The 25,707-nt window shown below is 46.2% G+C and overlaps 1 protein-coding gene across 2 annotated transcripts in view; it reads right to left on the bottom strand.

Annotated features, from left to right (window-relative positions):
* LOC146796188 (unconventional myosin-Ig-like) overlaps window positions 1-25,707 on the bottom strand; it is a 1,225,789-nt gene that overhangs the window by 465,974 nt on the left and 734,108 nt on the right. For both annotated transcript variants that reach the window (XM_085628614.1, XM_085628615.1), the window contains exon 18: window positions 7,334-7,478. In XM_085628614.1, coding sequence (XP_085484740.1) covers window positions 7,334-7,478 — 145 coding nt within the window. The remainder of the gene's footprint in view (window positions 1-7,333; window positions 7,479-25,707) is intronic.

Here is a 25,707-nt window from a genome sequence, read left to right as displayed (position 1 = left end):
CACAAGTTATAGTTAGCTGTACATTTCACTCGTAAAAAACCAATGAAATTCCACGTTATAGTTAGATCAGGTAACTATAACTTGCGCGCCCACAATAAACTGCTGATGACGTCACATATTACATCACTTATGACATGGTCAGTGACATCACTCATGACATCAATGATGACATCTGAAATGACACATTGTGCATTGCGGTCGCGCAAGTTATAGTTACCTGATCTAACTATAACGTGGAATTTCATTGGTTTTTTACGAGTGACATGTACAGCTAACTATAACTTGTGTGAAACCTATGGTTTTTTAAGTGAATTTGCAAGGTTTTTTAAATGCTAATTCCTAACTATAACGTGTGTGAAACCTATGGTTTTTTCAGTGAATTTGTACGGTTTTTTAAATGCTAAGTTATGTATTTATTTTTAATTTTTGCACGCACGGTGCGCATTTCGTACCGTGCACGCCTCGTCATTTTTTACAAAATATCAATTGTTTTTTTCTCCCTTGGGGGTCCTTAGATTTACATATTAAATGTGATTGTTAATTCTTTTATTTTTTTTTTATTTTTTTTTACCGTACGCGTACGGTAAGCTTACCGTACGCGCACTCCGCGATTTTTTTTAAAAATTATTACATTTATTTTTCATACTTTTTGGTCCTTCGTGAACCCCCTGACGAATGCTAGGGGGTCTGCAACTCTCTTCGTTGCCCCCTTTTCATGTTATCAACCTTTGTTTTTCAGTGCGAGAGACAGAAAATGGCGGCCGATACTTTCTGATTTCGACCGATTCGAATGTTTACAGTCATGTAACCACCAATCAGAATTGAGCTCACGCACGGCACCGTACGCGTACGGTAAGCTTACCGTAAGCGCACGGAGCACGCTTACAGATATATATATTGATTTAAATGCTATTTTCTCAGGACCTACTGAACAGATTTACACCAGACCTGCAAAAGGCACATCCCTGACCTGAGGACTACCTCTCTGCCCAATTTCAAGTAATTCTGTTCAGCCGTTCGGCAGGGGTGGGGGAATCATATCGCCCGACGCCCGAACCAAGTTGTTTTTATCGGTGGGCAAGAAGATTTAATGTCTATTTCGTCCGACGGACAAGTAGACATTAAATCACGTAAATGAAACCGGCTGTGAGCACTATGGGGCTCACAGCCAATCAGAGAAGCGTGCCGGGAGCCTTTGGAGGCTTCTGATTGGCTGGCAGCCCATAACTGGGCTCTAGACAGTGATTGGCTGAGGGAGTGAAACGTCACTCAGTCTCTGCAAGTAGGAGTTTGTGGCCGCCGCGAGGTAAAATAAGGCGCACTAGCATAATGCCCGCCATAGCACTTGTAGAGTGTTCAAAAGGGTTATATTTTGCTCAGCTTGCAGATCGCTCCATAGAACCGGTGTGCCTGCTGTGAGAGACCGTGTGTAACCTTGTGGTTCCAGAAAGCGCGGGCTCTCATCCCTGCTATTGGAGCGTGAGACGGAGAATAAAACGTGGGGGCGCTGAAGCAGAGGGCACAGTAAAGCAGTGCCGCAGTACCGGGGGATCCGCAAATAAATTGACATTCTGCCCCCACTTGTTTACACGAGGCCCCCGTTATGTTGCAGGACCCTGCCGCCGCCTCTACCTAGTCCTCCTGTCCCATGGGCACCCGGAGATCACTGCTGCCACCGGCTTCCGATCCTCATTGCTTCGGGGTTGAGTGAGCGAGAGCCGACTGTGGGGTTTTGGAGGGGCTGTGGCCGAAGCGCTAGCAGAGACCACTGTAAACATCACTGGTTTCCACTTCCAGAGAAGCCCGCCAAAGGATCCGGTTTACGCGGCATTTGCATCAACCACGGTAAGGTGGGAAGTCGGATCGGCCTTTCCAGCCTACAGCTCTTCACGCTGCTGCTCCTGTCTTATCGGTTCAGGTAGGAAAGTTCCATCTGTGTGCTTTGAGGCTGCAGCCCTACCCCCTGTCCCCCCAACCCCCTCTTCCACCTGGTGGATATTGCACTTCAACAGAGGCGCAACTAGAGCCAAATTTCGGGGGGGGGGGCTAAGAAAAAATTTCGGGGGGAGCTGAAACTTTAAGCAATAGGCAGAGTGGAGCTGCAGGGGCTCTTAGAAGGGGTGAGCAATAGGCAGAATGGAGCTGCAGGGGCTCGTAGAAGGGGTGAAACAACAGCAACAGGCCTCATTAACATGGAAATGGTCGTCTTTTAAAGACCTGTGAATTGCTCGGGTGCGGCTGTGTGACTGCCCGGGAAGCTGTCTCATCCCGGGCTGCGACGGGGGGGGGGCTGAAGCCCTGTGAGTCCAATGGGTGTTGCGCGCCTGCACTTCAAAGATTATCGGGTTTCAAGCCTGGCTTGACCATGAACCCACTGAGTTCCTATTATTGGGGCCCAGTCACTGCGTGTTTACTATGGCTTGTGACCTTTTACCAAATCCTCCCAGCACTATGCTGCCTCAGTTTGTAGGGTTTTGAATATTAATATATAGCTGTTAGCAGCACTTTCGGCCTTACATTTCAACTTCCCTTCCCCCCCTCCCGTTTTGTGCTGTTGATAACATGTCAGGAAAGAGTGTCTTTGTTGCCCATGCTGTTTGGCGTCAGTGCCCTAGCTCCGGGAGCCCCAGAATTCAGTTAATTCCACACCTGAAGTACCAACAGATGTGACCAACCGTTGCTATTGTAGCCGTGCTGTAAGTCATGCCAACTGCGCACGTTTCCATTGCTATGCAGAGAGCTGATTAGAACCCTCGGGGACCCCCTTTCACACCAGATGTGTGACACAGAATTGCCATACTGGGCAATTTCCCTCACAAATGGGCGATATCTTTCCCATTTGTGAGAGAAAATGCTCAATTGGCCGGTGCCTAGTATTTTAGTGTGTATAATTAAGTCCGTTGTACGCATTTCATTTAAGCTGCCGCAGCGCTGCAGTTTCTTTCTTGAGCTGCCAGGATTGCTTAGATGCTAACTTTAACTGTAAAAGGACACTGGATAATTAATAGGTAAAGAGGTTGTCCAGATTATACCACGTTGGTAAAGCGGGGACGTGAGCTTGGATTAGAAGGCGCATTTTCTGACTCTACAACCAAATGTCCCCTCTGCAACACATTTGATTTACAGTGCAGTGGCGCCAATTTAATAGTGCTACTTAAGAAAAATAAATGAATGTGACAGTCCTTGTGTAAATGTAACTGGCGCTCATGTAAAGCGCTCCAATACCTTCAGATCGAATTCGCGCTCTATAAAACCGCAAAAAAATGCCATTCTTTTATTAGCACTCAAAGTCTTATGCAAGCGTATTCAGGCCATATTAAAATTCACATTGATCCATCGGGTGAAGAAAATGAATGTCCTGCATTTTTTAAGTGCGTGCGCACAACCTAACCGTGCAAGTGGCTGTGGGCACAGGCCATCTGCTCAGAGCATGGATACCCCTTTAAAAGCAAGACATTCTTTCCCTCCTTTATTGTGCCCCAAGGTGAGAGAACCGCACAGGGGGTCTGCATTAGGGACATTTCTGCAAGCCTCACCGCCCACGGGTATTTCCACAATATCTGCACACAGCAACAGAAAAGGCGAAACTTGACCCAGGCGAGAACAGGCAGCGCAATGGCTCTATTTCCATTTCAAAAGGTTGAAGCTGTTTTTTCCTCACCTTCTTATCTGTAACTCAGTGGTGTGCTGAACCTTCCCCCACCCCCTCGCTCTGTCAGCTGGAAGAGGGAGTGAGGGCTACAACTGGGCCCCTCTTAGCCTGTCAACCTCAAAATAAAGAGCAATGAATTCTACTTATGTTTGATGTGTGGACGGGAGTAGGTGGGACAAGTGGATTTTACAGGACATGTAGATCTCAGTGGCATTTTGTCCCATGGACAAGTAGATTATTTTGAAAATTCCACACCCCTGCCGTTCGGGCTGTAGCTCGGACTAAAGGTCCTATGGGAAAATGCATGGGGAAAACGCGTTTTGGGAACCCCCTTTTTTCTCAGCCCTCGCTTGACGAATCCCCCCCAGACTTTCAGGGTAGGAGCGGAGCGTAGCGCCCCATTAGTTTTGAAAAATTCGAGAGGATTCGTCAACCGGCGCCAAAGTTATTCCAAATAGAATGTTGCAGATTTCCTATGGAAACACAGTCCTAACTATAACTATCTACTGGCGACCGCCAGTAGATTATATATATATATATATATATGTATGTATATATATATATATATATATATATATATATATATTACCTACTGGCGGTCGCCAGTAGGTAGTTATAGTTAGGACCACGTTTCCATAGGAAAACCTCAACATTCTATTTTGAATAACTTTGGCGCCGGTCGACGAATCCTCGCGAATTTCTCAAAATAGGTGGGGCGCTACGCTCCGCTCCTACCCTGAAAGTCTCGGGGGGATTCGTCAAGCGGGGGCTGAGATAAAAGGGGGGTCCCAAAACGCGTTTTTCCCATGCATTTTTCCATAGGACCTTTAGAACGAGCTACAGCCCGAACGGCTGAACAGAATTACTAGAAATTTGGCAGAGAGGTAGTCCCTAGGTCAAGGAAGTGCCTTTTGTAGGTTTGGTGTAAATCTGTTCAGTAGATTCTGAGAAAATAGCCTTTAAATCAATATATATATCTGAGCCCGCTTACGGTACGCTTACCGTACGCTTACCGTACGCTTACCGTACTGATTGGCTCTTAGATCTTAGTAAACATTCGAATCGGCCGAAACCAGGAAGCGGCGTCCGCCATTTTGTCTCTCGCACTGAGTGTTGTTTATCAAACATGATGGCCAAAAACATGTTACGGGGCTGTTTTGACAACTCCCTCCCACATAGTCATGTTGAGGGAGTCCCCAAACATCCCCCAAGAGCAAAAACGGTTTTATTTTTTTTTCGGCAATTTCGCGGGGTACGCTTACCGTACGCTTACCGTACGCTTACCGTAAGCTTACCGTACGCTTACGGTAAAAAAATAAAAATAAAAAAAACACTATCCACACTTACCCCACCCCCTGTGCTTTTGGTGGCCGCAGGCCACCAAATGTGCAGGGCTTATTAATAGAGAAAAAAAAACGTAATTTTGGCAACATGAAATTATAAAATCGAAATAAAAAAAACACTATCCACATTGACCTCACCCCCTGTGCTTTTGGTGGCCGAAGGCCACCAAATGTACAGGGCTTATTAAAGTTGATAAAAACCGTGCACGGAACGAACTGCGTTAAGTGGGCGCGCACGCCACAAATGGCGTAAAGTAACTTAGCATTTAAAAAACCGTACAAATTCACTGAAAAAACCATAGGTTTCACACACGTTATAGTTAGGAAATAGCATTTAAAAAACCTTGCTAATTCACTGAAAAAACCATAGGTTTCACACATGTTATAGTTAGCTGGACATTTTACTGATAAAAAACCAATGAAATTCCCCCGTTATAGTTACTGTAGGCAACTATAACTCACGCGACCGTAATCCTCTGCTGATGACATATGTGTCTTTATGAAAAAAAAATATTTGTAATATATGTATAGCTAAAATTTAATGGAAGAAGATATGGGCAAATAAGTGTCTAAATACAGTATTAGCATCAGCAGAGGATTGCGGTCGCGTGAGTTATAGTTGCCTACAGTAACTATAACGGGGGAATTTCATTGGTTTTTTATCAGTAAAATGTCCAGCTAACTATAACATGTGTGAAACCTATGGTTTTTTCAGTGAATTAGCAAGGTTTTTTTAAATGCTATTTCCTAACTATAACGTGTGTGAAACCTATGGTTTTTTCAGTGAATATATATATATATATATATATATATATATATATATATATATATATATATATATATATATATATTTGCCTGAGTGATGCACAACAAGCATGTATAATTCGTATAACCTATGTCTGCTGTTCTTGACTGTCAGTTCTGTCAAACCTGAGAGAGAGATATGCTCTTTAAGATAAAAAATAAGCTTAATATTTTTTCTTTCTTCCAGCAATGTTCTTAGTCAAAGTAAATGAAAAATACAATGTGTAAAAGTGACAGTAAGAGAAAAGGAAAGGAAGGAGAAGACAGACATAAAAGAAGCAGCAGTTCCTCCGCTAAGGCAGAAACGCGTAGCCCCTCCTGCCAGCAGCTTCAAAATTTGACAAATAAAAAAACAAGCCTATTATCGTTTTATTTTTCATCTTCTACATGCTGCGTCCTGAGGGCGGGGCCATCTCGGGGGCAGTCAGGTGAGGGAGTGGTGGGTAGCACTGCTTTCAGTGCGCATGTGGGTTTTGTCAGCCGGCCAAACCCACATGTGCACTGAGCTGTCTGCATGAGAGCAGCTTCAGGATTGGCCGCAGGGAAGGCTGGGAACCTCTGCCTTCAGTAGAGCCATGAGAGGAGCAAAAGACCAGCGACGCGGCGGGCGGCAGGTGGTAGGTAAGTTATTTTTCTTTCTTCTTTCTCGTCCCCCCTCTGCCCCCACCCCTGCTCCCACCCCGCCCGCCACTCTGCCCTAAAGCTGGCCGTTACTGCATAAAAGGAAGGTGTCTCACATATGTATTAATAAGAAGGCATGTCAAATTGCACATCCAGGATTTAAACTCTATGAAAACCTATGGCTTTTTAGAAAACGTGTTGGGAAAACTGCTCTATTAAATGCGTGGTGTTTGTCATTTTTTTTCAACTGTTTCTCCAGTGGGAAATCAAAGTTGGTAAAAGTGTTTGCTTCTTGCAATTTAGAATGGGTACATAGATACCAATATATTGAAATCTCAGACACTAGTACTTCTTAAGGTGATATGCACCCTTATTCCGGAAGGAGGTCACTTGGACGTGGCCAGTGGATAGTGACTGCATCCACGTTCTGGTGGAATGATTCAGGTTCCCCGAACAGCTTTACTAGCACTGAGCTGAAAGGAGACCCCCATTTACAGATGAATGATACTTACTCTTTCCACTAAGTAAATTGTGTCCTTACAACAACAAAGTGTTACGGTACACAGGAAAAGGTTCTTCTGTTCATTGTGTGGACATGTAGTTATTTTGTTCTTAAACAAAGTAAAGGAACTGTAAATGGATATTGTGACTTCTTTCTTCCCATGAGACAAGGGTGGACTAACATCCACTGAAGAGGTCATACATTGACAGTCTCAACATTTCAGGAACTTTGCCCAGCACAGGTACTTGGCCGTTCCTGTTGATAGACCCAGTTTTCTCACTCCTAGTTCTATCTCTACTACACCACTACAGCCATCCTGCCAATAAAGGACCGCAGGGTCACCAAGGCATTTTTTCTATATTAGCATTGGCATCCTTATAGTCTCCTCCCTGATCCAAGTAAGATACTCACTGAGGACAGATAGTTTCGCTCCCATGCTCGCTGGTAGCCCAGGTCACTCCGAAGCCCTTGTAATACTTCCATAGCAGCCACCTTTGCTTTGATCTGAGCCATGTCGGACGGAGGGATGTTCTTAATGATCTGTCTGGCTCTCCACCTTAAATACAAGAAGATATGAACAGGTAATCAATGACAGTTGTCTCCAAAAATAAACATTCTGCAAAGCCAGGCACAAGCTCTAGAAATGCAAATTTTCAGTGTGAAAGTCACATATGTAGTTTTAGCAATATCCCGAAAAATCTTTGACTAGTACCAGAATCTAAAGGAAGCATCAGTTTAAACACAACTTTGTCTATTCATAAAAATGATCCATAATCAGACATGCATTTTACCCTGTTTTGAAGTAGTGCTATTCAGTTGGCATGCTTTTAGAATTATAGAGCTCTACAGCCCGATAATGCCATACAATCTCAAAGTTGTATTGGGTTAAAGAAAAAAAAGAAAAATGGTGGTTTGGGGGACCCACCTTATAGCTGTAAATGATGTATCCTTGGGAGTCATATATATTCTGAACCCTATCTTCCTTTCATCATTGGAAAAACATACCCCTAAGGGCTCGATGACATTGAGGCTTCACAACCCAGTTTTGGGGGTAAACTCCTCTTTGTACCCAAAGAACAAGTTACTTACCTGTGGTAATACTCTTTCTGATTGATACTCAATCTTACCACAGATTCCCCACCTGAGGATATCCCCAGGTGCCAAAGTGAATCCAGAAAGCTTTCAATAATACTCCCCCTCTCACCCTTCCGTGCTGACATCAGTTACTTGTCTTTTTCTTTGAGACTTTCTCAGACGCACAGCGTAAAATGTTGGTGACAGAGTGCTGATCTATAGTAGGTACTTTGTAGATTTCAAATTGGAGGCCAATCCACAGAAAGAATAAGTGGGAGGGCAGTAATGAATCTGCAGTTAGATAGCGTATTCACCAGAAAGAGTGTTACAGAAGGTAAGTAACATGTTCTTCTGATAAGTACTTATAACTGCAGGTTCCTCACCCCAGAAAAGACACCAAAGCAGTAAATTCCAAAGGTGGAGGGTCTGTGGAGTGTATTCTAACCAAAAGGTCTTGCAGAACTGAGCAGGTAAAGTGTCCTTCCTACCAGATCTGGTTGTCTAGGCAGTAGTACTTTATGAACATAGGCTTTGACGTCCACGTAGTAGCCAGACAGTTATCAAGGATAGTAGCCCCACACACCAGTACAGTGGTATCAGCCCTGGCCCTGGTGGAATGGGCTCTCAGACTTTACAGGGGCTGTTTTTTGTCCAGTGAGTAGCAGATCTTGGTGCAGAGGAGTACCCTTCTTGGCATGGTCCTCTTCCACACAGCTGTGCCTTTTTTTGCTCTAGAAAACCCACCCACAAAGCTGTAATCCACTCGATGGGCCTTGGTATGATCAATGTAAAAACTCCAAACCCTTCTGAAGAACCACCAATGGAGCCTATCCTCCGATTTCAAGGGGTTAGGGAAATCAGAGAATGTCACTAGAGTGATCAACTTCTCAATGTGGGAGGGAGGCACAGCTTTAGACTGAAAGGTTATCTGAGTGCACAGCACCAATTTGATGACACAGGTGGTTTCAGGCGTTTGTACTGAAAGTGCCAGTGAGGAAGACAGTAGTGAGCAACAATATGTATCAGAACTATATATGGTCAGTCAAAAAGCTTTATTTCGATAAAAATTATCATAAAAGCATGTACAGAAGAATCATAGTAAAAATAGAAGTTCATTAGAAAACATATTTTACAATAGATCATAATGATAGCTTAATGGCTGGTTTTTAAAAAATCATTGTAAGAATATGATTTTAAAATAGAGTAAAAATGCAGTTTTTAAAAAAACATATATAAAAACAGTTCATTAACTCAACTAGTGCAGCTATTAAGTTTATTTCTAATAGTCCAGGACCAGGCCAAAAATTTGGCCACAGCACAGACTAGCACCAAACTTGTGTCAGTACGAAGAATGCGTAGGGCGACACGGTAGTTCGAAATGCCCAGGAGACGGCAAGCAGGAGCTAGCCATCTTTTTCTCGGATTACTGTACGCTGGGCATTCGAACATAATATGGGCTATACTTTCTACTTTTTCGGGGCATGTCAGGCAAGTGGCGGGGGTCTGGTGGGGAGGCCTCCATTTACTGGTAAATTCACGAGTAGGGAGGATCTCGAGTCTGAATTGAAAATACAGTGATCTGTCTCTAGGTTTTTGAATAAACTCGAGAAAAGGCTCAAAGTTAACTGACGGCTTAAAAGTAAAAAAATCTTCGGTTAATCTTCCATAACTTGAGCTACCAAGATCCCGGTTGTCAATCCAGGCCCAATATGCTTTTTTGAGATCCATCTTGCTGATCGAAGCTCCGTGCTCCCAAAGATCAATTAGGCCAAGCTGGCTGAAAGATTTTTTTAATATTACGAAGCCAGCTTATTTTTTGGGAGCCGGCTATACTCATGATTTCTCTCAAGCCCTTGGTAAATTTGGCTAGCTCCGGGGTGCGCCATAGGCGAACCCAAAATAGCAAGGGGCGTAGCCTAACATTATCTTTAAGTGGGCGCCTACCCAGGTCACTAAAGAGAGGTTTCAAGGGAGTACCTCTTGGCATTGTAACTAATTCTCTTAAAAATTTATTCTCGGACAGGGAGAGCTCTTCTGTGTTTTCGAAGCCCCAGAGTTCGGCTCCATAAGTGGCTGAACCTACTGCTTTGGCCTGATAAATCATTAATGCGGGGGTAATTGGCTTGCTCCTCGAGGAGCGGTGTTCTTTGGCTATTGCCCCCGTGGCTCGTTTGTGGTTGAGCAGCATTTTTTGGATGTGGGGCTTCCAGGTCATGGTATCGGAGATCCTAATGCCTAGGTAGTCAAATTATTTGACGTATTCTAGGGGAACACCATCGGACATGATGGGTACACTAGGTGATTTCCGGGATTTAAAGGAGAGGAGCTTGGTTTTTGAAGTGTTGATAACCAGTCCTCTCATTGAGCAGAACAGGTGAAATCTGTCTATCAGCCTCTGGAGCCCTGCTGGTGTTTTAGAAATCAGCAGGGTATCATCCGCGAATAAAAGAGTGGGGACTTTTTCCCCCGCCAAAACAGGAGCGTCCGCCGGGACTTCAAGCAAAAATTGCACCACTCCATTAACGAAGAGGGAAAAAAGGGTGGGCGCGAGTACGCAGCCCTGGCGGACTCCTCTGTTGACTGGGATCTTGTCGGTTCTCTGGGCCTGACTGCCCCATCTCACCCTAGCAAAGTTCCCCTCATGGAGGCGTACCAGTAGATCAAGGATGTAAGGCGGAAGACCTAGGTCATGGAGGACAGACCATAAGCGATCACGAGGGACCAGGTCAAAGGCCGATTTTAGATCGATAAAGGCTAGATGGAGATTGCCCCTACCAATCAATACAGTTTTCCAATGTAACAGTAGGAGCCTAAAGACCTGGTCGATCGTGCTCGTAAATGGCCTGAATCCAGCTTGATAATGTGACGGAATATCATTGTCAGTAACCCATAGTAGAATTCGCTCTAACAGGACCCTGCCAATCACCTTCTGACTAACGTCAATAAGACTTATAGGTCGGTAATTAGCAGGGTCCTCCCTATGGCCCTTCTTGAATATTGGTATGACCTCTGCCCCCCTCCATGACTCGGGGATGGGAAACCCTTTAAGAAAGGCGTTAAGCAAGATGGTAAAATACTCTGCCCAAGATTTGGGGTCGTAGCGGAACAGGTCTCCCGGCAGGCCGTCTGGGCCTGCAGCTTTAGCTGGGACCAATTTGTTAATGGCCGCTATAGCTTCTATTTCAGTAAAGGGGTCAGTGTTAGACAAAGTTAGATCTGTGGGGATGGGAGGAGAATAGACACTAGTACATTGCATAGTGTCGTCCGAGTAAAGTTTCGAGAAGTGGATAAACCATTCATTGTTGGTAATGTGATTAGGAATTGTATCCGGTTCTTGGCCTTGGGAGTATCTACAAAGGTTCCAGAATGTGGTCCCATCCCTTGCTAGGCTAGCGTTTTTTAAAGCCAGCCAATGAGATTCTTCCCATGTACTTTTTGTATTAGCTACAGCCCTCTTGTAAGCAGACCTAGCGTTTTTAATTAAAGTGCAATCCTTAGATTTAATAGCGATTGCGAGCATTTTCCTGCTGGACCTGCACTCAGAATTAAACCAGGAACCAGGAGTTTTCGGTTTGTGAGGGTTGTTAGCAGAGAAAGATGTAAAAAAAGACCCAATTGACTCGATAGTGTCTGCATGAATAGACACGGCCCTTGAATTCTCGTTAGCATCGACACATGCTTGCCTAAGTTTGCCAATTTTTATTAGCAGTATTTCTTTAATAGAGGACAGTTTTTGTTTATCTACTGCAATTTTAGGCCATTTTAGATGTCGTTTACAGTTAGATGGAATGACATCCCTTGTGAGCATTGTCGGGCGATAGTCAGGGGTTAGTTGGTCTGAGGTCCATATACTCTTTGTAGTCAGGCACAAGGGATTGTGATCACTATCGACAGTTGGAAGAATAACCATATCCTCGGCACAATGCCAGAGTCTACGGTCAATTAAGATATAGTCGATACGTGATGGGCTAGAGATTCTATTGAAAGTAGGGGCTGCATGGAGGTCGGAGGGTAATCGACCGTTAGCAGCTCGCAGCCCAAATTCCATGACCAGGGCATTAAGTTGAATTGTCACTGGTGTCCACCTTGTTACTGGGGGGACAGTCAGGGATGGTATACCCCATCTAGTATCTTCATCTGCAATTTCCAGGATATCGTCAGAGGCAAGAGGTTCAAATGTGCAATTCAAATCTCCGGCGACCAATATGAGGGAGTTTGGGGGACAGGAGGAAAGTTCCTCTTCTAAGATGGTAACAATAGGGGACTTAGAACCTCCTTGGGTACCCCTAACATAGACATTGAAAAGTTCTAGAGTAGGTCCCCCATTTAACCAGCACAAGGTTAAATGCAGCACGTCCGGAGATGGGCTTCGTACATGTCTAACTCTGCAGGGAAGGACGACATTAATCCATATTATAAGCCCCCCGAGGGGCGACCGCGGCCAGTAGTGATCGCGGGAATACAATGGCATGTGAAACCAGATTTAAATAAGGGTGTAATACTCCAGGTCTCTTGGAATATACAAAGATCGAAGGTGGCAATAAAATTATTCCAATCTGGAATTGAAAGTTTAGATTTCAGACCCGCAATGTTCCATGAAATGATTTTATGAGTCATATTTGGTACTGAAGTAGAGGGAATAACTGGATCCGGTGTATTTAACAACGGAACAGCCCGTAATGGAGCACCATCCCCCCTAGCCCCATGGGAAGTAATGGAGGGCGATGTTTGGGGGGTCAATCTACTGTTAAAAAAGGGAGCAACTTGGGTTCCTTCGGTAGAAATTGGTGGTATATTGGGGACTGATGTTAGTCAGTCAATTTGGCCCAGTGTTGATTTGCCCTCGAGCCTTTGATAAGACGACCCACCTCTCCGCCCCTCCGGGACATGTCTCGGAGTGGGCGGATGTCTAAACTGGATGGAAGACGAGTCAGGGGAGGAGGATCTATATTCAAGAGCAATGAGGCCATCAGCTAAATAGTTATTGGCTAAGGTCAGCTCGATCGTGTCCGTTGGAAGATTGTTAGACCTTAGTCTGCGAGCCCTTAGGAGGTCGTCTCTAATAAGAGATCGACAACCTCTGGTGTAGCGGATCCAATGGGTGACCTTGTTCTTTAATGAGTCTTCACACTCATACCTATCATTCTTGGGAACACCCACCATGTGGACAATAGGCTGGCGGACAATCCTTTGGTTTTGCGCTACAGATGGTTGATGGAATAGGTCAGGGGCTGGAGATTTTAAAAGACGAAGGGCCGAATTAGATGTTTGATTTTGATTCAGCATTGGCCGTATTCTTTTATTAGGAGAAAGTGGCTTAGTTACAACTCTATTGGATATTGGTGAGTTTAATCTAGTTTGTAAAGGGAGCGCTGGCAATTGCGGAAGTATGGATACAATAGGGTCAGTAGTAGTAGGAAAAGAGGTTATTGGTAGATGTATGTGATGAACATTATTGCTTGGAACATTAGGTGGTTGCAGGATCTGCATAGAGGGTCTATTTACTATAGATAGTAATTCCTTAACTAACACTTTGAGGTCACTGATTTCTAGCTTCAGTGCATTTATGGAGTCCATGATTAGGCCTGTCGCTGGTTCTATGTCTGCCACTACCTCCCGTGGGTGGTTATCCGATTGCAGAGATGGTCCAGGGGCAAGAACACCATCATCGGACAGATCTACAACAACTGGTACAGATGAACTAGGAATAGTATCAAAAGATTCTGCAGGATCGTTGCCCAGGTCAGATAATACCTCAAAGCGATTTTTACAAACAATTACAGTGGGTTCAAGAGGTACCAGGTTGGCCACAGGAGCACAAGGGCTTGAGACATCAGTATTAGTTCCAGAAATAGCAGAATGGATCTGGTCACTGTCCTGGACTATAGGTAGTAATGAGATAGGGGCAATTTTTTTACTAAACATTTGAGGGATAGTAACAAGATTTGGGCGAAGATTGCTTGGGGACAGCGTAATGGCTAAGTCAGGGTCTAAGATCGTAGTACAATCCTCAACTAGGGATTCGATGCGTTGTAAAACAAGAGGTGACGTTGGTTTTTTACAGGCTTTTCGAGCCTTGTTTCTTTTGGCCACGCTGCCATTAGGATCCGTCATTTTCCGTTTGCCCATTATGTCCCTAGGGCGCAGAGACTAAATGACGAACAGAGTCTGTACACTACGGGCGTGGTAGAATGGTTCGCGAGCACAGCACAGTACCTGTAGTCACCCGGGTCGCTGATGACAGAGACGTGGCCCAGCCCTGCCGCCTCCTGCCCCGGACGGCCACAGACGGCCCGCCCTCTGCCCGGGCTCAGCCCGCGCGCGTCCCGCGACGTGGAGGGAGCCTCTGTTTAAGTAGCGCCTCCGGGCGCGCTGGTGACCGGCAGGAAGTCCGGTATGGAGCAGAGGATGGCGGGAGCTGTAGTTCCCCCCAGCTGCGGCCAACGGTGGAGAGTGGCGGCGAGGGGAACAAGCAGCGTTGGTGTCCCGCGTGAGATGCTGCCTGCGGGTAAGTTCGCCGTCCTTTTCGCCGAGTGGATTGCCCCCCGCTATACCGAGGGAGCCTCTGTTTAAGTAGCGCCTCCGGGCGCGCTGGTGACCGGCAGGAAGTCCGGTATGGAGCAGAGGATGGCGGGAGCGGTAGTTCTCCCCAGCTGCGGCCAACGGTGGAGAGTGGCGGCGAGGGGAACAAGCAGCGTTGGTGTCCCGCGTGAGATGCTGCCTGCGGGTAAGTTCGCCGTCCTTTTCGCCGAGTGGATTGCCCCTATATATGGGCTTGAAGGGTGTACATACACGAGTAATGTTGAGAACAAGTTACGGTCCCATTGAGGCATCACAAATAGTTTGGGAGGGAGCATGTGCATTAAGCCCTTAATAAAACTCATCACAATTTGTGTTTTAAATGGACGGTTGGTCCTGCAAACATAGGAAGGCAGAAAGGGCTGACAAATAACCTTTCACAGTGCCCACTGCAAGGCCTTGCTAAAGAAAGAGCAAACAATAGAATGTCTGACAGCTTTGCTTGTAAGAGGTCAGTGTTTAGAGCATGACTTTAGACAGCAATGTTGTCCCAGGATAGATAGATGTCTTTGAAAGGCATCACGCAGGAAGGATGACATCAACCACTTCAGAAGTTACCAGATGCAGGTAATTGCCGCTGCTCAGTTCCCGTGCAGGGAGGTGTAAGCTGTGGAGATTCAGGGCGGAGGACTCTGCCCTGTTACTATAAAGTGGAAGCCTGAACATGGAGCAGATGCTCCGAAGTTACTTGTACCACATTCTCCTAGTCCAGTCTGAGGCAATTAGGATGACTTTGGCCCATGCATTCTTGATCTTCCTCACAACTCGAGGTTGGTGAGGTAGTGGCAGGAATACACAAAGGAGTCCCTCTGTCCACTCCAGCCAGAATCCATTAGCCAGCTAATTGTCTCACAGAAACTGCAATGCACGAAACTGTTGACACTACGTTGTCTCAATGGTGGCAAATATGTGTAACCAGGGCTCTTCCCACTGATCAGACGCCCGCCCCAGAATGCAGATGCTAACTGTGATCTGCCAAGCAAAATTTGCTCAGTTAGTCTGCTCTGGAAATCAGGGACTGCACAAGGTGGTTGGTAACCAGAAAGATGGTCATCTGCTCCAGCCACCTCCAGAGATGGAAATCCTTGAGGCACAGGCTCCAGGATGCCACTCCTTCCTCCCTCGTATAGTACCACATGGTGGCAGTGTTGTCCATAAGAACCTGCACCAGCCTTTCCTTGCTAGATGGCAGGAAGTCTTTAATGGTCAAGTGCTGTCCCAGCAGGTTGATATGGAGTCGATGAACCACAAGAGACAAGCCGCTCTAATATACACTTCTCCCACATGGACCCCCAACCTATCAGAGATGCATTCTATCACCACTGTCAGCTCTTGATGGGAAGGGAGAGTTGCCTTTAGAATGAAAAATTGCAATTGGGGAGTCACAACTGCAAATCTTGGAAAATATCCTTTGAGACCTGAATGGTCTCATAAAGGCATCTGGGTGCTGGGCCCACTCGGATTTCAGATTCCACTGCAGGGCCTGCATGTGCTACCTAGTGTATGTGGCAAGGAGGATGCACAGCGCTAAGAAGCCTTAGAGCCACTCTCACTGAGATTTAGGGTATGGCTTGAAATGTCAGGATAATATAACAAATGGCCAGGACATGCTGCGGTGAAGGAAAATCTTTTAACCTTACTGTAACCAGGATTTTAAGGTGAACACCAATGAAGGTGATAGGTAAGCCATCGTCTAGAGTTGGTCCAAGAGCCTGCCTTCAGCAGCTAGATGTCAATATGTGGGAATACTGGAATTCCCAATCTCTGAAGATGGGAAGCGACCATCGCCATCACTTTCATGAACACCATGAGGGGAAAAGGTTAGGCCGAAGGGGAGCACTGGAAATTGAAAGTGTTCTTGGTCCACAGTAAATCTGATATAGGGGGGCATGGCCTGACTGGCTAAGATGGCTGGAGGTAATTCCATGCTCATCCAGCTTCTGACTCCACTAATCGCAGCCCGAGGGAACATCAGCTATCCTCTTTTCCTCCTGACTCTGGGAATCTTTGTGTTTTTGCCCCAGGCCGACTGGAGATGGTGCAGTTGATCCGGCTGTGTCGTGCCTCGCCACCAACCTACACAGCAGAGGTTTCGCACTGCGAGAGGGCCAGACACACAACTCTTTGGGACTGCGGCTGACTGTGGGTCCCCCAGGGTGGACTTCCTAAACAGTGGGATTGCATGCTCCTGGGCTTTTCCTGTCCACACTGATTGCTGTCCATGGGCGTGGTTCATCCTGGTTTGAGCTGCCCCGAGACAGAAGTAACTTTGGGCTATGTCACACCTGCGGCTTGTGCAGCAGCAGCATCACGCCGCAAGGAGGCCTGACCCACGCATTCCTTTAGGGCCGCGGGCGCTGAGATCGCCAGAAAGACCAGCTGCCTGCAAGCCCCCCATTGTGACCCTCCTGAGCAGCGGGGCTGCATCCTTCGGTGGGGATCCTGCCCTCAGCTGCAGCTGTGTCTGAGATTGGTTCACCTGAAGATCATCGCCATGGTCTGCGGACCACTTGGACAGCAGGTTTGGTGGTTCACGCAGTTTCGGGGCCTTGAGGGTGTGAGTGGCCCTTCATTGTAGGCTTTAGAGGGGCGTGGAACCGCTTCTGACACCCTGATGGACTATCCTGGTGTGTGGAAAGCTCTTATTGTGGCAGGGGTTTGCTCTACTGTACTGTGCTCCTTGTAGGCATCTGGTCTCTGGCCCTCAATGACGATGGGGGCCATGCCTTGGCTTACAGCTGTGCTGCGCCGCCTGACTCTCCTGCAATTTGGGTACACAGACCTCCACACCTGTTGGATGCTGTCAAACAACCCTCTCTCCTGCCACACATTTGTTTCTAGATTCTGTAACTAGCCATCACCCCCATTATGGGACCTTAGGGTGGGCCACTTTCTTTCCCATGCTCTTCAAACTTAGCTCCAAACTTTGTGGCACTACGGAGCTTGGGATGTGGTTTGAGAGGGGCTTGACAGCTTGTGCTGCCAGGGTATGCTGTCCTGTGCAAGAGGGTTGTGTATTAATCCCCCACAACCCCTTCTCACCTGCTGGTGCGTCTGTGGCCCGTGGACCGCACAGTGCCTTGATTTACCATGAAGAAGGGTGGCAGGCCCTTTTTCTACGCAGCCTAAGATTGACAAATACACAACCCACCAGCCACCCCCCCCAATCCCTCAGAGAAGTGCGTCCGAGGCTTCCTCGCTTTTCTCGCTGGAGGATTCACCGAACACAAGTGACAATTTCCTAGCTATTCAGGCCTCCCGATCCACATAGGAATGTAAGATTAGGGATGTTGGCATTGATGTGGCTCTCCTATGCCAAGACCCATGCAATGTAGCGGATCGTGTAACTGGTCCTGAGGGGTGTATCTCTGAGCTGGAGAACTCTGTATCCACTCTCAAGGTGTTGGCCACTAGTCTTACAACAGTGTCCCGCAAATTGGAGATCTGGGTGGAGGACACTGAAAATTGAAGTACTGGGAATTTAAAGCCCAGCGGTGCAGGGGAACACACCCTAAGACTTCGGGTTCTTCCTGTTTCAGACCTACAGAAACACAGTGTCTTCCTGGTGAAGTCAAAGATCGATTTATTGGCTGCAGACCAATTACAGGGGTCCGAGAAGTACAACACAATGTATGTTCTCAGGAGACTGCTTAAAGTTACAGAAACGGGCTTCTCCTTAAATACAAAATATCATGCTTCAGGGCACACATTCCTCGTTTTACGATATGGTCATCTTACATGTATTTATTACAAACGAAAAGGCAGAGTCATGATGACCATCCCACATTCCAGTTAAGCCAGCCCACAATTATTTACCCAGCGAGGCTCAGATCCCGCATCAGATATCAACAGGCCCCAATAAACGCGGGCATCTCCTGTTTGGGAAACAAGCCATAAAGCAGGAAGAGTCAGGTGTGAAAGAGATTAGCCGGAGGCTCGTGTTCATGAAGAGGCTTTATGGTGTGTCAAACCCTGATGCTAATCACAGGTGGCCGTAGGACGGGGAGCTCATGGGACCGGACTGACCTGGGGCAGCGGAGCCAAGCTGCCCAGGTCACAGAGAAGTCAAATAGAAAGCATATGTGATCTAAAGGCCCGTATTTGTTCGTAATGTGTAGCCTATGTGAGGGCAACCATAAGATGGCCACCGCTCCAAGATGGAACCCACGAAGTTAATGTAAAATCGTATATAAAGTGCATTTATCGCTAAAACGTTATACAAAGCACTTGTACATACTGCATTGACCATTCGCGGTTCGCTAATACCGGGATAGACAGGGGTAGGGCCCTGCCTCCCACGCGGTCCCAAATTCAGACCCTCCTTTTGCCCTTACATAGGCAATAACTACACTCCCATCAATCCGAGTCTAGGTCAATATTCACGAAGTCATGGAGATGTTGCTGTAGCATCATCCTATTACTTAGCTCGTCCCTCGATACAGGTTTCCTTATACATAGTGTGGCACAGAGGCCACATATCGCAGGAGCACACTGTATGCACAGACAGAACAGGAAAAGGATGGCTAAGATCATTCCAATGACCATCAGAATCTTCCAACCCCAGGCAGATATCAGTTCCCAGAACCACCCCATCAGTGACCAATCTCCTTTATCCACATGTATGGATTCAGATATTTTATGCAGTTTGGAGATGGCTTGATAAACTGTTGGAGCGTTATCTGGTATGAAAATGCAACAGCTAGATTGGATAACCTTACATACCCCACCGCGGTCTGCAAGTATGACGTCTAGAACCATACGGTTCTGCAAAGTCATGAGGCGATCCGCTTGGAGCTCAGCTGTCAAATTACCAAGGGCACCAGCCGTAACATTAACGGTGGATTCAACCACACGAGTCAGTTGTCTCAGGTTCCTACTATTGACCATAGGTCCCCAAAACGGCAGGAAACCCAAAAAGAAGTCTCCTGCTTCCTGACCGGCAGTATCATCCTTACTAATCACACCTCTCACAACTCTGGTCTTGTGATAATCAGAGGCAGCAGTAAATGTCGGCGGTAGCAAATTTGCAATATAACATGTGCCCGAGAAATCAGGGGGCAACCATGTATATGCTCGGTCATTGCAGCCAAAAACGCAGGGGAAAACTGCGATGGAAAAGTGTACGTTTCAGTACAGTCACTTCTCCCCAGTTGAGCTCTTGGATTCTGACCATTACCTTGTAAACAGAACCGACCTATGTGGGGTACAACCCAGATTGGTGAAGAGATTTTCCGCTGCCTTTCGCCCAGACTAATACTATACCCCGTCGCGTTCCAACCTATATAAGCTCTCAATTCATCCTTGGGAATAGATGAGTATGCGTCGATATCTCTGCTCATATCGGCAACTCCTTTAATTAAGGCTTTATTATTCGTGCTAGGTTTGATGGAACGCAGTTGTCGCGGGGAGTAGGCATCTAATGCAAAAAGAAACATGGTCTGGAATGCCCACGACGATCCATTGTAACTAAACGGCAGCACTAGATAAGGAATACCCTTGTTAATGGTATGTGGCATTAACCCACACACCCAGCAATTGGTTGTATTCATGACTAGTTGGTGCTGGTGCAGGAGCTGAATAAACGAGTTGTTTACAAACTCTGATCGTCTAGCTTGTTCGTGTTCAGGCAGAGGGTGGAAAGAGTGCAAGGAGGCAGTAGGAGGAGGTATAGCCTGTACAGTGGGTGCAATGGGCTCTTGAGAGAAGAAGAATACAAATCCTACAGTAAACACCATCGTACTACATAATATAAATAAACACAATAACATAAAACGTTTGCTCTTCATTATTTTACATATTTTCGTTTTAAAGTTCATTTCCTCAGCGAGTCTCTCCATCTTGAAAAACTCCATCCTCTAATCGTGCCGCTCGCGGCGGGTGAGTATCTTCTGCTAAGGAGTACGCCTGTCGGTCCAGGGAACGCCCTAGACCAACCAGAACCGTTGACCTAACGCCTTCGGCCTGTACCCCAAAGTCTTGGCACCGCGACCCTGCGGCTGAACCCGGATGGTGGTTCGAAAAATAAAATCAAGAAAAGTCCTTCAGATGGGAGAGCTAAAATATCAAAAATAGTAAGGGAAGGGAATTTTTATTTGTCCATAGGCCTTGGTCTCAGGTTGTAGCGGTTTCTGCCAAACACCGTCTGGTCTTGAAACAAGAGTTCAGGCTCTGTGGTGTCCAATTGAATTGACGGTGGCACAGCTTCTTGCAAAATATCGTCACTCTCTTGTGCTGAAGTTGTGCCTCTTTCGCGTGCATCACTAAATGGTACAAAACGGGGTACAGTGTCGGTTTCAGAATCAGCGATACCCTCCTGGACCCACTGGTCATATGGTAGAGGCAAAGGGATCCTCTTGCAGTGGGCGCCGTGAATCCAATTCTTCTTCCCTTTTACTCGAACCGCTGACCTTGTCGACAGAAGTACAAGGTGAGGGCCAATCCAACGGGGCTCATCGTTGCTCTTTCGCTGGAAGTTCTTTACAAGGACCCACGTGCCAGGGTCGATAGGGTGTCCTGGAGCTTCAGAGGCCTGGGGGAGAGTATCATGCACCTGTTGGTGTAAAACACGCAATTTAGCCGTCAATTCATACAGATAATCAAGCAGTACTGGATGTTCGATTTCGCTGAATTTCGTCGGTCTTGGCACACCCCATACATTGGCCGGGCGGCCAAAAACCACCTCATATGGACTAAGTCCCACTCGTGAATGCACAGTCATTCTGGTGGATAGGAGTGCTAAAGGCAGAGCGTCAGGCCATTTAAGACCGGTGCTCGCCTGGATCTTGGCTAGTTTGAGCTTTAGAGTGCCATTGTAGCACTCTACTAATCCAGCTGATTGGGGGTGATTTGCAGCGTGAAACTTTTGCTTTATCCCTAATCCCTCACACACATTCTTCATCACTCGCCCCACAAATTCACTCCCATTATCACTCCACACCATTCTTGGCATTCCAAACCTAGGGAAAAATTCTTTCACAAGGGCTTTGGCTGTGGATAAAGCAGTGTTGTCCTTTAGGGGATATGCCTCTATCCATTTTGAAAACGCGCAAACAACAACTAGTACATATTTCAAGTTGTTGCACCTCTCCATGTGGATAAAATCTAGCTGCAAAACCTCAAAAGGATATGATGGAGGCGCAAAATGACCAGCTGGAGTTGGGGTTCCCCTACCAGGGTTGTATTTCAAACATACCATACAATTCTTGACCACATTCTCCGCACACTTGGGGATTCCAGCATTCTGCCATACTGGAGCCAACAACTTACAGATTCCTTTCATACTGATATGTGCCATTCCGTGTGCCATAGTAACTACTGGAAGCACATATGCATCAGGTAACAACCACCGCCGATGTTCTGACAAATCAACCCAACAACCATTCTCATCCAATTTACCCGTACTTTCTCTCCACTTGCTCAACTCTTTCTCTGTGGCTTCAGCTTGAAGGGACTTCACACTCTCTATCGTGTTTTCACACATTCCAACATCACCAACTCATCTTGCAGGGCCTGCAACATACATTCGAGTCTTCACATCTTTTGCTGTTTCTTTCGCGATTTCGTCAGCAAATGCATTACCACGACCAACATCATCAGTGACTTTTTTGTGCGCACTGCATTTCATAATCGCAACTTGTAACGGTAGGGTCAGTGACTCAAGGAGATCATTCACCAACTTGCCATTCTGAATTTTAGCTCCATGCGAAGTCAGGAACCCACGTTCTTTCCACAATCGCCCAAAACTATGAGCCACGCCAAAGGTGTACTGGCTGTCAGTATATATGTTTACTTTCATTCCTTCAGACAACACGCATGCTCTTGTAAGGGCAATTAATTCTGCCGCTTGAGCCGAATTATGCGGCACACGTGCAGTTTCGACAATCGTGTGCAAAGTCGTGATGGCATATGCAGCAGTCGTATCACCATTCGGAAGCTTGAAGCACGAACCATCCACCCATAAAGTACCATCACACTCAGTCAGGGGAGTGTCTTTAAGATCCACTCTCCCTTTCGTCTCTTCTTCTGTTCTGAACAGACAATCGTGTTGCTCAATCTCATCTATGTCTGCTGGAATCCGCAATAATGTAGCTGGATTCAATGTGTTGCATCTTTTTATGTGTACATGATTTGCTAACAGTGTCAATTCATATCCTGACAATCGAGCACTAGTTAAGTGCTGGGTCTTGGTCCTGTTTAACAATGTGTCCACAGCATGTGGAACCATTACAATCAATGTATTATCCATCACCAGTCCAGCAGACTGTCGAATAGACATAGCTGCTGCAGCTGTAGCTCTCAGACAACTTGGCAATGCCCTAGCTACCGGGTCCAAGGTTGACGAAAAATATGCGCATGGACGCGGTCTGTCACCAAAAGGCTGTGTTAATACTGATAATGCGCAACCATCTTTCTCATGAACATACAATGTAAAAGGCTTACTGTAGTCAGGGGTACCTAACGCAGGAGCTGAACATAATGCATTACGCAATTCCCAAAAACTTTTCTGACACTCCTCAGACCATGGGATAGGATTCGGTGTGTCTTTACATGTTAGTGCTAACAAAGGTTTTGCCAGCAAGGAAAAATTCGCTATCCAGTGCCTACAGTATGAAGTGATGCCCAAGAAAGCACGCACTTCTCTCTGTGTTCTAGGCACACTCAATTGTGCAATGGCTTGAATTCTTTCTGGGGTCAGTTTCCTTCCCTCCTTCGATAAGAGATGACCTAAGTAGGTCACTTCTTGTCGACCATATTGCAGTTTTGAGAGAGACACTTTGTGATGGAAGGCGGACAAATGACGCAACAATGACAATGTAGCTTCTTTGCAAATCCTTTCAGTATCCGCGGCGATTAGCAAATCGTCAACGTACTGAATGAGGATAGCGCCACTAGGTAAAACAAGTGCATCAAGCTGCGCTTTTAAAGCTTGACTGTATATTGATGGACTTTCACGATAGCCCTGTGGAGCGCGTTTAAAGCGGAAGCTTCGACCTCCTAAACTGAAGCCAAAAATGTCCCTGCTCTCTTCTGCAATTGGGATGCCAAAGAAAGCATTCTTTAAATCGATCACTGAAAACCATGCAGCGGAGGCTGGAATCATAGTTAACAAGGCAGTTATATCAGGGACAACTGGAAACTGTGGCACAACAATCTTATTTACCTCTCTAAGATCAATTACAGATCTGTAAACAGGTAGCTGTGAAGGGTCCGTTCGTTTTAAGACAGGTAAAACAGGACTATTGCAAACGTTGCCTCTTGTCTCTTCAATTACACCCTTTTTATTCAAATCACTGACAATTGCTAACAACGCTTTCTGACCTTCATTGGAGATCTTATACTGGGGAATACGTGGCAATCTGACATTGGCTTTTAAAGTGACCACGTATGGCGGTATTTCCAAGAGACCCACATCATTGGGACCGGTGGCCCAAAGGACATCCGGAAGGGATGACAATTCAGGCGGCATTGCATTCTTAGACAAATACATCGGGGAAATCACTTCCTTACCTAATGTAAGTTGTACTCCTGAGGGAGAACAATATAGTGTTGCATGCAATCTTTTTAACAAATCTAATCCTAACAGATTTTCACCACAACCTGTTGTTAGGATGAGGGGTGCTTTTAGCTCGCAAGGTCCAACAGAAAGTGGCATAGGACTAGAAATCGGGTTTCTAACTGGGGCGCCAGAAAAACCTACTGAAACATTCATTTCGCCAGACAAAGGCGCGCCAGGGAGTTTTGAATGCATGATTGAACTCTTTGCAGCACCAGTGTCCAGCAGAAAGGGCTCTGTTACACCCGCTGTAGTCACTTTAACATACGGTCCACTCTGATCCACTGGTACTGAAACAACTCCCTCTCTCGGTCTATGGCTGTCCTAGTAGTCATTACCTTCCACATTGTCGTCTTCTGCATAATATTCATTATTATAGTACTGAGCTGTATTACCAGTCGCGTTGGCTTGCTGATCAAAGCTATTTATCGTATGTTGAGGCGGAAGTGGACGCGCGTTCTGGGGAACATTTCCATGCCCTCTACCTCTAGGAGCTTGCTGACCACCTCTACCTCTTGCGCCATACGCATTACTAGTACGCTGCATTAATTTAGGACAGCTATACTTGAAATGTCCTTCCTCTCTGCAATATGAACATTGATTGGGACCTAGAGGGATACGTGGTTGATAATACCCATTCATTTGTTGGTTATTCTGAAACTGTTGGGGTTGCTGATAAATACCTTGGGTTTGCCTATAATTATTCTGTCCTCCACGTGGCGGGTAAGCCTGCTGTCAAAGGACCTTCGTTTTCAGTTCTTTCGTTTTCTTGTCTGTTCTATCTTTTTCATCTGTATCTCTATTTTCGTAATACTGTGCAGTAGCCAGTATTTGCGCTGAAGAGGAAACGGCCCAAGAACTTTCTGAATCTTTTAATTTCTTACACAACTCGGGGAGTAGATTCTGCACAAATTTATCCACAAATAACCGTTGGCCACCTTCAGTACTCATGTCTTGACCACTGTGGTCGATAAACGTTTCTTCAAACCTTGTAAAGAAATCGGACACTGTCTCATCTTTCTTCTGCTTACATGCGGATAGTTTATTCCAATTCACGCGCATCGCGGGCATTAAAGTTTTCATGTATGTAATAATTCTACCAGGGAGGTCTGCTACTAATGGGTCAGGCTTCGCACCACCAACTTGGCCAGCGTCCGCAGCAATAATATTAGCCCATGTGCCCCCTAGTTCTGCAGCATGATCCGTATTACGGATGGATCCCCATAAAGGCTGTGGAACAACATTCCCGAACAACATATCTATGTCAGCTAGATTCATGACACACGATTCTGCAGTTTGTGATAACTCCTTATAATATCCTGCAGGGTTTTTACGGGGGTCAGGCAATGTCTGTTTAAGCGCTAATACCTCTGAACGTTTCCATGGGACATGTACCCAAACACGCTGAAAATGTGCTGGAGCAGCAGCAATATTTCGAGCGGCATCAGCCGCAACCGCTTCCTTCCATACCGGAGGCACTTCTCTCATAGGGTATTGTCGCGCTTTTCTCTTTTCCCCACAGGGAATTTCTGTTCGAACAATGATTGCTGACAATCACCATTCCTGAGGGACAGTGAAG

Source organism: Triturus cristatus, chromosome 10, assembly GCF_964204655.1.
Source record: "Triturus cristatus chromosome 10, aTriCri1.1, whole genome shotgun sequence".
Lineage (NCBI taxonomy): Eukaryota > Metazoa > Chordata > Amphibia > Caudata > Salamandridae > Triturus > Triturus cristatus.
The sequence above is the reverse complement of the archived record's forward strand: the minus strand, read 5'-3'. Positions and strand labels throughout refer to the sequence as shown.